Below are 14,874 nucleotides of genomic sequence, written 5' to 3'. Positions count from 1 at the left end.
CCTTATGGTTATCCTCCTACTCCTGTCTGGCGAGAGAAACTTCAGGGAGGGATCTGCTATAAAGGACTTTGTGGAAGCCGTCCTTGATAATTAGCCCTCAGCCCGAAGTCACCGCTGAGGACCTGCCACCAGGGGCACCATCATCGCCACAGTTGTGAAATATAAGGAAGTTCAAATGTATCCAGATGTCTCTAGGGCTACACAAGCTGGTAGAACGCATTTTCTTTCTCTGAAGTGTAAAACTGTGGCAATTGGAGCCACTTTCTTCTTGAAGTTTTCTTGGGTGTGCTATGTTACACTTCAGGCAAAGAAATGTATGTTTACAGATCCTTTACATCTAGAGATGTGTTTTTTTTTAAATTTATTCTTTCTTGCTTTTTTCAAAATTTTTACAAAGACGCAAAACTTTGCAAATGAAATAGCATAGAATTAGACATGTTAATATCTACTATCCATTAGAATTATAATAAAAAAACACCCTCTATCATTATTACTTACACATGTCTAAGACTACACATTAAAGAGGCAATATGCAGGAGATGTTTAACTTGCAAATCAGGATCAATTTAAGAAACTATAAAGCTTACTATATAGAATGTCTATGAAAGGTCCCTACTATTAATCTCATCACCTCTATTCTCATTTTCATTAATGGAGACCTGTCTTCTTGCACTCAAAACTCTTATAATTGATTAGCTTCAAAGAAAATAAATATTGTTCCATGCAGTCTCAGTGCACATTTACAGGGATATTTTATAACCCTATACAGCACCTAATGCCAATACATTCAGGTTTCAACAAAAGGAAATGCCCTACGTCGAATCTGGGTATTCATGGCGAGGTCAGCATAAATTCTTACCTTCCCGCCCAGGAATAACACATCCATGTTACATAATTCAAATCTTGTTGAGTTTGAAAAATTACCAGAAGTGTAAATATGCTGCTGGATCTCCGTGTGAGATTCCTCTAAATAATAGCGGGTTACGTTTTGGAAATCAATGGAATTGCTTGAGACGTTATTCCTGGTAAAGCCTTGTTTGAAATGCAACTCAATTCATTTCTTCATTTCAGGAATGTTTTCTGGTGAGATTTTTAAATCCCCCCCCCCCCCCCCCCCCCCCCCCAGATATTTCTTCAAGGTAATTAGTCGCTTCTCCTCTTTTACTTTTGGAAAATGTAACACACGCACGTTAAGATGTTTAATTGTATTCTCAAGGTATTTCATTTTCCTTGTTGCAAGTAATCTCTCTCGAGTTAGAACAGTAGCTAACGCTTTCAATCCCTTTACGTCCCCCTCCAAGGATTGAATTTGAGTGCACTGCTCGGAAAGAATTCGCTGGTGACCTAAAGTCACTGAATCCAATTTCATGGAAACATTCTGTAATATCAGGGCCAGAACTCTGTATTGGGTGAGGGTCCAGGCTCCATGCTAAGCCGAGACCCAGGAGGCAGACACAGTCTCTATGCCGAGTCCCCTTTGATGCCCCCAGGTTGGGAGCCGGCCTCCCTGCTGAGACAGGGCATTGGGGTCTGGATCCAGTCTCTGTACAAGGCAGAGGCAGAGGGGTGGGACTGGGCCCTGGCCTCACCAGTGCATCTCCCCCAGACAGGCTGAGTGGGGGCCGGGGAGATCCTCGCCCGCCATTTGGCCAGCAGTGTGCGAGGTCCCATTTTCTTTATTTTGGCTGTTTTTCGGGGGTTTTATTTTTTAATGTTTGATTAGATTTATTTTTTAATTTATGCATTTAAATTAAATTACATGCAACACCTTGAAAACAATATATAGAGAGATAATTGAACAAGAAGAAGAAATATAGGGAAATTAAAAGAAATAATGCATCTGTTTCTATAAGTGACATCCTCCAACATTAGGGAATTCCAAAACAAAGCTTAAAGGGAAAAGCAAATAAAAAGAAAACACAGGCAGGAAGACTAAGACTATGATTAGATTCTTTTCACAAAAATGGAACAAATCCAACATTCCATGAACCAAACTTTTGGGGGAAAAAACCTCCTGAAAATGAACTTAAAAAGAAAAAAAATTTTTTTTTTCCCTGCACATCTGTAGTCTGCACTAAAATAGCCTGGGTATCAGTTTATATAAATGAACCCATGTAACCAGATTATGTGCATACATTTGCATAATCCTTTTGAAAAAGTCAATGTAAGCCAAAGAGGACATCCGAGGGCACCATGGGGAGAAGCTAACTCGCTGCACTATGGGGAGCGGCTACTATGGGAGAGTCCTGATTACTTATTGGCTCTGGCTGCACTGCAGAAGCTTTCTGATTGGCTGCTTATTGCCATTGACACTACCAGGTTATTAATATTTATTGCACTTCCATACCATCTCTCTTTAATGACCCCTTTCTTCCACACAATACTTCTCTAATGAAGACCGGTCCCATTCCTGCTCCCTGATTAGAATAAGAGAAAACCTAGAGGACTTCAGGTGTAAGGAAGGAGGCTGGAGGTATGTGCTTGTGTAACATACATAGCGACATGGAAATAATGGCAGAAAAGGACAAAATGGTCCATCCAGTCTCTCCACCAATCTTCGGATGCTAGTAGTTGCCACTCTGTTCAGGTTACCCCATGTTACTGTTAATGTAGTAACTGCCGCTCTGTGCAAGTTACCCCCATGCCTTCTGTTAAGGATAGTAACTGCCGCTCCATGCAGGTTACCCCCATGCCTTCTGTTAAGGGTAGTAACTGCCGCTCCATGCAGGTTACCCCCATGCCTTCTGTTAAGGGTAGTAACTGCCGCTCCATGCAGGTTACCCCCATGCCTTCTGTTAAGGGTAGTAACTACCGCTCCATGCAGATTATCCCCATGTTTTGTTAAGGGTAGTAACTGCCGCTCCATGCAGATTACCCCATGCTTTCTGTTAAGGGTAGTAACTGCCGCTCCATGCAGGTTACCCCTATGCCTTCTGTTAAGGGTAGTAACTGCAGCTCCATGCAGGTTACCCCCATGCCTTCTGTGAAGGTTAGTAACTGCCGCTCCATGCAGGTTACCCCATGCCTTCTGTTAAGGGCAGTAACTGTCGCTCCATGCAGGTTACCCCATGCCTTCTGTTAAGGGTAGAAACTGCAGCTCCATGCAGGTTACCCCCATGCCTTCTGTGAAGGTTAGTAACTGCCGCTCCATGCAGGTTACCCCATGCCTTCTGTTAAGGGCAGTAACTGTCGCTCCATGCAGGTTACCCCATGCCTTCTGTTAAGGGTAGAAACTGACGCTCCATGCAGGTTACCCCATGCCGTCTTTTAAGGGTAGTAACTGCCACTCCATGCAGGTTACCCCCATGCCTTCTGTGAAGGGTAGTAACTGCCGCTCCATGCAGGCTACTCCATGCCTTCTGTTAAGGGTACTAACTGAAGATCCCTGCAGGTTGCCTCCATGCCTTTTGTTTAGGGTAGTAACTGCCGATCCATGCAGATTATCCCCATGTTTTTGTTAAGGGTAGTAACTGCCGCTCCATGCAGATTACCCCATGCTTTCTGTTAAGGGCAGTAACTGCCGCTCCATGCAGGTTACCCACATGCCTTCTGTTAAGGGCAGTAACTGCCTCTCCATGCAGGTTACCCCCATGCCTTCTGTTAAGGGTAGTAACTGCCGCTCCGTGCAGGTTACCCCCATGCCTTCTGTTAAGGAAAGTAACTGCCGCTCGGTGCAGGTTACCCCCATGCCTTCTGTTAAGGGTAGTAACTGCCGCTCCGTGCAGGTTATCCCCATGCCTTTTGTTAAGGGCAGTAACTGTCGCTCCATGCAGGTTACCTCCATGCCTTCTGTTAAGGGTAGTAACTGCCGCTCCATGCAGGCTACTCCATGCCTTCTGTTAAGGGAAGTAACTGCAGCTCCATGCAGGTTACCCCCATGCCTTCTGTTAAGGGAAGTAACTGCAGCTCCATGCAGGTTACCCCATGCCTTCTGTGAAGGGTAGTAACTGCCGCTCCATGCAGGCTACTCCATGCCTTCTGTTAAGGGTACTAACTGAAGATCCCTGCAGGTTGCCTCCATGCCTTTTGTTTAGGGTAGTAACTGCCGATCCATGCAGATTATCCCCATGTTTTTGTTAAGGGTAGTAACTGCCGCTCCATGCAGATTACCCCATGCTTTCTGTTAAGGGCAGTAACTGCCGCTCCATGCAGGTTACCCACATGCCTTCTGTTAAGGGCAGTAACTGCCTCTCCATGCAGGTTACCCCCATGCCTTCTGTTAAGGGTAGTAACTGCCGCTCCGTGCAGGTTACCCCCATGCCTTCTGTTAAGGAAAGTAACTGCCGCTCGGTGCAGGTTACCCCCATGCCTTCTGTTAAGGGTAGTAACTGCCGCTCCGTGCAGGTTATCCCCATGCCTTTTGTTAAGGGCAGTAACTGTCGCTCCATGCAGGTTACCTCCATGCCTTCTGTTAAGGGTAGTAACTGCCGCTCCATGCAGGCTACTCCATGCCTTCTGTTAAGGGAAGTAACTGCAGCTCCATGCAGGTTACCCCCATGCCTTCTGTTAAGGGAAGTAACTGCAGCTCCATGCAGGTTACCCCCATGCCTTCTGTGAAGGGTAGTAACTGCCGCTCCATGCAGGTTACCCCCATGCCTTCTGTTAAGGGTAGTAACTGCCGCTCCATGCAGGCTACTCCATGCCTTCTGTTAAGGGGAGTAACTGCCGCTCCATGCAGGCTACTCCATGCCTTCTGTTAAGGGGAGTAACTGCCGCTCCATGCAGGTTACCCCCATGCCTTCTGTGAAGGGTAGTAACTGCCGCTCCATGCAGGTTACCCCCATGCCTTCTGTTAAGGGTACTAACTGAAGATCCCTGCAGGTTGCCTCCATGCCTTTTGTTTAGGGCAGTAACTGCTGCTCCTTGCAGGTTACCCCCATGTTTCTGTTAAGAGTAGTAACTGACACTCCAAGCAGGTTACCCCCATGCCTTCTGTGTTGCGATCCTGGGTCGGCCCCGGGATCGCCGCCTACCTGACCGCGGCTCCGGCGTCAGCCCGTGTCCCCCAGGCCTCCGGGGACCCCCGCTGCCGCAGCCCCGACGTCGGGCAGCCTCTCCCGGGCCTGCAGGGCCCTCTGCTGCCTCGTGTCCGCCTCGCCGGAGCAGCCGGCGTCCTTCGGCGTCTGGCCCCGCCTCCTAGACGCGCGCGCGCGTCTCTGCCTATAATTTAAAGGGGCCAGCGCGGGAAATTCGAATGAGAGCCTCCGGTGACGTCAGACGCTGCAGGGCTACTTAAGCCCTGCAGTTGCTTCTCTCCAGTGCCTTGCAACGAGGTTCCCAGGTTTCTTCCTGTCTCCAGTTGCTGCGTTCTTGCTTGTTGTCTCCTACTTGGCTCCTGACCCCGGATTGGCTTACGTTTATTCTTGGCTTCCGACCCCGGACTGGCTTTTGGTACTCTCTGGCTTCTGACCTCGGACCGGCTTGCGTTGACCCTCTGGCTTCTGACCTCGGACCGGCTTGCGTTGACCCTCTGGCTTCTGACCTTGGACTGGCTTACGGAGATTCATTGGTTCCTGACTCTGGACTGGCGAGCAACGACCCTTCGGCACTCAACCTTGGACTACAGCTGACCAGGCCCCCGCGGGCCCTCCTAAGTCCCAGCGGCCGGGTCCCTACGAGCTCCTCCTGGGGGGACTCCGGCTTCCAGGGTGAATCTCCTAAGTCCCAGCGGCCGAACTCCTACGAGCTCCTCTCGGGGGAGGATCGGCTTCCAGGGCGAAGGTTCTCTCCACACAGTGCCAGCACCACCATCACCACCTTCCTCGCCAGAGCTCTTGGTCGCATAGGGCTCCCAGAGTTCCACCTTCAGCCAGTCTCCAGTCTGTCCTCGCCGCCTCCCGGTCGGGGTCGCTGCTGCAATCACCTACAGCAGTTCTTCCTCCGGCTCCGATCGGCCCAAGGGTCCACGAATCCAACATTCTGTGAAGGGTAATAACTACCTCCCCATGCAGGTTACCACCATGTTTCTGTTAAGGGTAGTGAAACCCGCTCTCTGTAGGTTTAAAAAATCTCTCTGTTAGGGGTAGTAATTGCCGCTCTGTGCAGTTTTCCCCCATGTTTCTGTTAAGCGTAGCAAGCGCCAATCCATGCAGGTTATCCACATATCTTCTGTTAAGGGTAGGAATAACCGTTCCATGCATGTTACCCTCTTGATTTTATTGTTTAGTAACTGTGGCTCTCTGCATGTTACTCTCATTTATATATGTTACAGGTAGTAACTGCTGCTCCCTGCAGGTTATCCCTATGTTTCTGTTTAGGGTAGCAACATAGTAACATAGTAATGACGGCAGAAAAAGACCAAAATGGTCCATCCAGTCTGCCCAGAAATACCCCCCAAGGTAGTAACTTCCTCTCCGTGAAGGCTATCCCCACATTTCTCATAAGGGTAGTAACTGCTGCTACGTACAGGTTACCCCCATGTTTCTCTTGAGGGTAGTAACTGCCGCTCCATGCAGGTTACCCCCATATTTCTCTTAATGGTAGTAACTGTCGCTCCCTGCCGGTTTAGATTTTTTATTTATTCCCATCCTCTAGCCTTTAGGGATCCACAATGTTTGTCCCATGCCCCTTTGAAATCCTTCACAGTTTTAGTCTTCACTACTTCCTCCAGAAGGGCATTCCAGGCATCTACCACCTTCTCAGTGAAGAAATATTTCCTGACATTGGTTAAGTCTTCCTCTCTGGAGTTTCAAATCGTGACCCCTAGTTCTACTAAATTGTTTCCAATGGAAAAGGTTTGTTGATGACCATGGGTCATTAAAACCTTTCTAGTATCTGAAGGTCTCTATCATATCACCCCTGCACCTCCTCTCCTCCAGAGTATACATATTCAGGTTCTTCAACCTCTTCTCATAAGTCATTCGATGGAGACCACTCACCATTTTGGTCACCCTTCTTTGAACCGTCTCCATCCTGTCTCTGTCTCCTTTGAGATACAGTCTCCAGATCATAGTACTCCAGGTGAGGCCTCACCAAGGACTTGTACAAGGGGATTACCACTTCCCTTTTCTTATTAGATATTCCTCTGTCTATGCAGCCCAGCATTCTTCTGTCTTTGGCTATTGCTATGTCGCATTGCTTTGTCGACTTCAGGTCGTTAGACACTATCACCCCAAGGTCTCTCTCCTGCTACGTGCACATCAGCCCTTCACCCACCAATGCATATAGTTCTTTCGGGTTACCACAACCCAGGTGCATGACTCTGCATTTCTTGGCATATCTTCGACCACTCTTCCAGCTTCCTTAAATACCATCTCAATACCGATCCCTGTGGAACTCCACTTAACACCATTCTCTCTTTAGAGTAGGTTCCATTTACCATCACCTGTTGTCTTCTATTCATCAACCAGTTACTGCCGCTCCCTGCAGGTTACCCCCATGTTTGTGTTAAGATTAGTTACTGCAGCTCCCTGCATGTTACCCCTATGTTTGTGTTAAGGTTAGTTACTGCTGCTCCCTGCAGGTTACCCCCATGTTTGTGTTAAGGTTAGTTACTGCTGCACCCTGCAGGTTACCCCCATGTTTGTGTTAAGGTTAGTTACTGCTGCTCCCTGCAGGTTACCCCCATGTTTGTGTTAAGGTTAGTTACTGCTGCTCCCTGCAGGTTACCCCCATGTTTGTGTTAAGGTTAGTTACTGCTGCTCCCTGCAGGTTACCCCATGTTTGTGTTAAGGTTAGTTACTGCTGCTCCCTGCAGGTTACCCCCATGTTTGTGTTAAGGTTAGTTACTGCTGCTCCATGCAGGTTATCCCCATGTTTGTGTTAAGGTTAGTTACTGATGCTCCCTGCAGGTTACCCCTATGTTTGTGTTAAGGTTAGTTACTGCTGCTCCCTGCATGTTACCCCTATGTTTGAGTTAAGATTAGTTACTGCTGCTCCCTGCAGGTTACCCCCATGTTTATGTTAAGGTTATTTAATGCTGCTCCCTGCAGTAATGATTGGAGATACAAAGCTAGTGCTGGTTTTTTCTTCTTAGTGTTTGGATAATTGCCAGGTTCTTGTGGCCTGGTTTGGCCTCTGTTGGAAACAGGATGCTGGGCTTGATGGACCCTTGGTCTGACCCAGCATGGCAATTTCTTATGTTCTTATGTAAGTGATAAATTTTGTGCTCATCTATTCAAAATGACAGAAAATCAGAGAAGTATAATCTCAATAGGGCATACAAGAGAGGATAGGGGGCAGTGATTCTTAACTGCCCTTATTTACTATTTCCCCACAGAAATATTTGTAATGAATACAAACTTTTAAAATCAGTACTATCAGGAAGTTGGTTTTACCCGCCATTTTTGAGTTAAATTACCAACAGACAGGAGAGTAGAAAGAAATAGAGGTTAGAAAAATACATTTTTTGAGACAGAAACAGAATTTTAAACCTCACAACAATTAATGTGAATAATTATCAGGAGCCAAAGTTTAGGCTTACCTCAACAGTATTTTCGTAACCGTAATCCTAAATGAAAGAAAGAGAGCAGTGAGATTAGGGAGAATCTCCCCTGGGAAGGTCACAGAATAGCAAAGTCACTTTATAGGGGAGACACCAGGGTGAGAAACAAACTCCTGATCACCAGGAGACTTCTGCCCAGTCTGAGGATTTGCTTTTGCATTAAAACCTTCCTGATTAGAGCCTCCGGGTGAGAGAGTCACAGTGGGATCTGTGTTACAGTGCATGACATGATGTGATCTCCATGTAAAAGTAACATCCCACATCAGGAGATATCAGACCCAGATCTGAGCATCAGAAGTAAGAACCCCCAAGATCCCCAGCAGACGCTCTCACCCTCTCCTGGTTTTCCTATCATCATCCTTTGGATTCTGGGTCCCATCCTGTTTTAGCATTTTATTGAGGGATGAGAAATATAAGGAAGAGAAATCTCCTGCACATTTATCTATGAAAACCTCTAGTAGAATAACTTGGTAACAGTGCTTCTTGGTAAATCTCCATGTAATGCATGTAAAGCAGATTGTAATTAATTTTAAGTAAGCTGTGCTATCATATCTCAGGAACATAGAGAAAGCATATCCCTGTTTCAGATTTTGGAGGTTTGACGTGTATCACTGTGGCCCTTGGGCCTGGTGGAGGAACCATGGGAGTTCAGAGTGGAGCTGGAATAATTCACCCAATCAAACTATATTATTCATGGCACTAACATGATGTGCTTGAGAGCCTGTTCATTTGTTTGAAAGGAATGCTTCGGTCCTAGGCCTCGGCTCAAAGCAGGGGCCATAGCCTAGGACCCAGCATGACACCTGAGTCTTGGCCAGTTTCCACTCTGAATCCGGGCTCGAGCCCTAGCCATTGGAAAGGAAAAATAGTTTCTTACCTGATAATTTTCGTTCCTGTAGTACCACGGATCAGTCCAGACTGCTGGGTTTTGCCCCCCCCCCCCCCCTCCCAGCAGATAGAGACAGAGATGTTTTAAAAACAAAGCTCCACCTTATATAGGAGAGTGCCACCTACAGTCCGCCAGTATTTCGTAATGACAAAGCAAGATAGCTCCCATAAGACACCATAACTATATACACTAACACCTGAACAAGAAAAAGGGAAACAGTACCAAACTGGTCACCAAACCCTTGTAAGATCGGAACCTATAGAACCACGCAGGCCAAAAAGGAATTCAAAAAAATCTGCAGAAAAGAATGCGAAAGCAAGCGGACTCTCCCCCCATTTGAGCCACTCTGACAGGGCGGGCGTCTGGACTGATCCGTGGTACTACAGGAACAAAAATTATCAGGTAAGAAACTAATTTTCCTTTCCCTGTACATACCAGGATCAGTCCAGACTGCTGGGATGTACCAGAGCTATATCTATCTGGGGTGGGATCCAGAGAGGCCCGCTCGAAGCACACCTTCTCTGAATACGTCCGAATTAGTAGCCTGCACATCCAACCGATAATGACGCGTGAAAGTATGCAGTGATTTCCATGTCGCCGCCCGACAGATCTCTTGTGGAGACACGAAATGAGCCTCCGCCCAAGACGCTGCTTGGGTCCACCGGAAGAACTCGGCCCTTTAGCAGGTAAGCGGAGCTGATAGCTTCCTTTATCCAACAAGCAATAGTGGTTTTGAAGCCATGTGACCCCACCGGGGACCATTCCAGAGTACAAAAAGATGGTCAGACATGTGAAAATCATTGGTGACTTCCAAGTAGCATAGAAAAGCTCTACAAACATCCAGCTTCCTCAAATCCAGATCCCCAAAGGCTGGAAGCTCCACTGATTGATTGACATGAAAAGAAGATACCACCTTCGGGAGAAAGGAAGGAACCGTACAGATGGAAATGCCAGAATCGGAAATCTGCAAGAAAAGTTCCCTGCAAGAAAGAGCTTGGATTTCTGACATCAGCCGAGCTGAAGTGATAGCAACTAGAAAAAATCCCCTTCAATGTAAGATCCTTCAGAGTCGACCTCCTAAAGGCTCAAAGGGCGCCTCACACCCTGTTGCGGAGTCTGCTGGGAACCACGGTTTTCCTGATCGGAACCGAAAAGGTAGCAGAAAGGATGATACAGGCTGGATCAATGATGTTCTGCAAGGGCTCTTCTCCATCTTCACAGACAAATGAACGAGATAATGCATCAGCCTTAATATTTTTGTTTGCTGGTCGATACCTTAGTTCAAAGTCAAAACGTGAAAGGAATAATGCCCAATGGGCTTGACGCAGATTTAGACGATTACCTCTAAATCTGGCTCGAGAAGAGAAGGAACCGCATGAGCGAGGTCTGTCTTCCGGCAGGCGATGCACCTTATTCTCATCCAGCGACTGAATCATGTCGTCCGAGATTTTACCAAAAAAGTAACTTACCCTTAAAGGGCAAGGACCCCAATTGGGCCTTAGAAGCACATCCGCCGACCAGTTGAGCAACCACAAAAGCTGACGAGCCGCGACCGCCGACACCATGAACCTGGCGGACGTCCAGAGGAGGTCATGAAATGCATCAGCACATTAAGCCACTGAGGATTCCAAATGGTTCTCCTGGGCAGCTTCCTCAGCCGAGAAGACTACATTGGCCTGTAATTGCTGCACCCAGCGAAGCCCGGCTCACATAGCAAAATTACTACAAATAGCCGCCCAGACTCCCATGGCTGAGACCTCAAAAATCCGTTTGAGCTACGCCTCTAACTTCCTATCCTGGATATCCTTGAGCACCGTTGTTCCTGTGGCAGGGAGCAGAGGGGAGGGCGGGCAGGGGTGTAAAATGAGCCATTTTTGAGAAACGATCAACCACCACCCAGATAACAGTATTTTCTTCAGAAGCAGGTAAATCAACCACAAAGTCGGTGGAGATGTGAGTCCATGGGTTTAGTCGGTGCCGGAAGTGGTTGTAGCTGTCCCCACAGTCTCCCCATCGGATTCTTATGTTGGGCGCAAACAGGGCAAGTATCTACATAAGCACAAATGTCTTTGCACATCCCCAGCCACCAGTAGAATCGTTGAAGGAGGTCCTGTGTTCGCTTACGTCCTGGATGCCCAGCGAACTGAGAATCGTGTCCCCATTTTAGTACCCTGTTGCGGAGTCTGCTGGGAACCATGGTTTTCCCGATCGGAACCGAAAAGGTAGCAGAAAGGATGATACGGGCTGGATCAATGATGTTCTGCAAGGGCTCTTCTCCATCTTCACAGACAAATGAACGAGATAATGCATCAGCCTTAATATTTTTGTTTGCTGGTCGATACCTTAGTTCAAAGTCAAAACGTGAAAAGAATAATGCCCAATGGGCTTGACGCAGATTTAGACGTTGAGCTTGCTGTAGATAAATCAGGTTCTTGTGATCTGTAAAGACAGTGATTCTGTGCTGGGCCCCCTTCAACTATTGTCGCCATTCCTCCAAGGTGAGTTTAATGGCTAATAATTCTTTGTCGCCAATAGAATAGTTGCGTTCTGCAGAAGAAAACTTTCTCGAAAAATAGGAGCAAGGATGAGACATACCTTTTACATCGTTCTGACTTAACATAGCTCCTACCCCCTCGGTGGATTCATCGACTTCCACAGTAAATGGGCGTCTCAGGTCAGGATGGCGGAGATAGGGCTGTTGTAAGAAGGAGTCCTTGAGAGCTTGAAATGCTTCCTCCGCAGCTGCAGACCAATTGGTGATATTAGCTCCTTTTCGTGTGAGTGCGGTGAGTGGTGTTGATAACTTGGAAAAGTCCTTAATGAAATGTCGGTAGTAATTGACAAATCCGAGAAATCTCTGCAATGCTCTTAGAACCTTCGGTCAAGACCACTCTTGTATGCATTTTATTTTAATCGGATCTATTTGGAAACCCTGTTTTGAAATAATGTAACCCAGGAAGGGTAAGGATTCTGTTTCAAAAACACATTTCTCTAGTTTGGCATACAACTGGTGTTCCCTTAGTCGTTGTAATACTTGTAGAACGTGTTGGCGATGAGTTTGTAGATCCTTTGAGAAAATCAAAATATCATCAAGATATACCACAACACAGATATACAACAGGTCTCTAAAGATTTCGTTAACGAAATTTTGAAAGACCGCAGGAGCATTAGTTAAACCAAACGGCATTACCAAGTACTCATAGTGTCCATCTCTGGTGTTGAAAGCGGTCTTCCACTCATCCCCCTCTTGAATACGTACCAAATTATAAGCGCCACGGAGGTCCAGCTTGGAAAAAATTTGGGCTCCTTGCAGACGATCAAACAATTCCGCAATAAGAGGCAAAGGATATCAATCCTTGATTGTAATAGCATTAAGTCCACGATAATTTATTTATTTTTAAGTTTTTCTATACCGGCATTCGCGATAAATATCGCATCATGTCGGTTTACAATTAACAAGTGGAGAGGGAACAAAAAAGGTAATAAATAACATTGATCCTAATAATAATAGTAATAGTAAACATTAAACAAGTGAAGGCTAAGGGTTGCAGTTACAATAAAACAAGGGAGTAATACAACTTGGAACAGAGAAAAGAAGCTGGGGTTTTTATAGAGAGAACATATATGCCAATCAATGCATTTGTAGCATTAATGAATTGCCCTGATGAGGTGGAGTTAATTACCATGTTAAGGCAAAGTCTAAGCGACTAGTTAGTTATAATCGATGCAAGGGCGTAATGTCCCATCTTTTTTTCTCCACGAAAAAAAATCCAGCCCCCGCAGGTGAGGTGGATCGCCGGATAAATCCTTTGTAGATTGTCCTGAATATATTCTGACATGGCTCAGCAGACATGGCTCAGCAGACAAAGGGTAAACACGTCCACGCGGGGGTGTGGATCCAGGAACCAACTTGATAGCGCAGTCAAAAGCACGATGTGGTGGCAAGGTATCAGCCGCTTTCTTGGAAAATACATCTGCAAATTGTTTGTTTGGACTGGGTAATTCCCTCAGGACCGAGGTGCAGATGTAGTTGGAAGCAGAAGCAGTACCCTTCAAACAAGTCCTAGGGCATTCATGTCCCCATTGTGTCAGACGTAGGGAAGACCAATCAAATTGGGGGTTATGGCGTTGCAACCAAGGTATACCCAACACCACAGGATGAATGGCTCTCTCGAGGACATAAAAAGTAATTTGTTCTGAGTGGTCCGGTGCAATGTAACAGTCCAGAGGTTCCGTATGATGCGTAATTCTTCCAGGTAAAGGTTCCCCGTGAATGGAAGAAATGACTAAGGGTTTCTGACAGTCGGACTGGGATTTGAAGTTTATCCACTAGTTCTTGTAAGATGAAATCTCCTCCGGCTCCTGAATCCACCAATGCCAGGGTGGTAAATTCCAGTCCATTAGTACGAAGGGTCACAGGTAGGGTGAGTGGGGGTTTTGGAGATGTAAGGCCTAGGGAAACACCCCCCAAAGTTCCTAGGCTTTGACGTTTCCTGGACGAATAGGGCAGTTTGCTAGACGATGTCTGGAATCACCACAGTACAAGCAAAGACATGATCTGCGACGTCTCAAGCGTTCCTCCGGTGACAAAGGACCCCTTCCAAGCTGCATAGGTTCCTCTACCGGCCCTTCACTGGTGGAGGTTTCACGAGGAGTCGTAATGGCGGACTGATGAACCTGGGATATTGCAGACCGTCTCCTCCAGTTTCCACCCTCTCGGGCCCTTTCTTGCAGCCGGCGGTCGATTCTGGTTGCCAATTCAATGATGCCATTTAAGGAGGATGGAAGTTCCCGAGCGGCCAGCTCATCCTTGATTTTCACAGACAATCCTTCTAGATAAATAGTCCGAAGAACACTCTCCTCCCAATGGAGTTCGTTAGCTAAGGTACGGAAAGCGATATTATAGTCCATGAGAGAGCGCCTTGACGGAGATGAAGTAGGTCAGTGGCGGCGGCAGCTTGTTTTCCAGGTTCCTCGAAGGTAGTCCGGAATAGTTCAATAAACTGAGAATAGTCCTGTAAAACTGGATCTGAGCATTGCCATAGTGGAGAGGCCCAGGTGAGGGCTTTGCCTTCCAATAAAGATAAAATGTATGTGGTTTTGGTGATGTCATCTGGAAAGAAGGGTGATTGTAGGCGAAAATGCATCGTGCACGGGTCCAGGAAACCCAGGCAGAGACGGGGATCTCCGGCGTATCGTATTGGTGCTGGAAGCGGGAGAACCGGACGGGGACTGCTCAGTGCTGCAGGCGGAACTGATGCGACCGGGGGAGTTGCGGCTGACATACTGGGCTGAGTAGCAACTACTGCATCTAGTCGAGCATTGAGCCGCTCCATGGATTCTGCCATGGATTCGAGCATATTCTGTTCCTCCATGATTTTCTGGGCCAGGCCGGGAATGGCACGCAGTGCTGAGGCCTCTGCCGGATCCATGGCCTTGGCTTACTGTTATGACTATAGGAGTGGATCCTTGGTCCGGCGATGTCTGTTAGGCCCACCGCCAGTAGGCGAGGCCTGTCCACAGAATTGCTTGTAGGGTTGAA

At 47.0% G+C, this 14,874-nt stretch overlaps 1 protein-coding gene across 4 annotated transcripts in view; it reads right to left on the bottom strand.

Moving 5' to 3' along the window:
• LOC115079368 (leucine-rich repeat and coiled-coil domain-containing protein PF07_0014-like) overlaps nt 1–14,874 on the bottom strand; it is a 127,677-nt gene that overhangs the window by 21,443 nt on the left and 91,360 nt on the right. For all 4 annotated transcript variants that reach the window (XM_029582893.1, XM_029582912.1, XM_029582902.1 and 1 more), the window contains one exon: nt 8,423–8,449. In XM_029582893.1, the coding sequence (XP_029438753.1) occupies nt 8,423–8,449 (27 nt within the window). The remainder of the gene's footprint in view (nt 1–8,422; nt 8,450–14,874) is intronic.

The sequence above is a fragment of the Rhinatrema bivittatum genome, chromosome 1, assembly GCF_901001135.1.
Source record: "Rhinatrema bivittatum chromosome 1, aRhiBiv1.1, whole genome shotgun sequence".
Classification (NCBI taxonomy): Eukaryota; Metazoa; Chordata; class Amphibia; order Gymnophiona; family Rhinatrematidae; genus Rhinatrema; species Rhinatrema bivittatum.
This window is presented reverse-complemented; position numbering and strand designations above follow the sequence as displayed.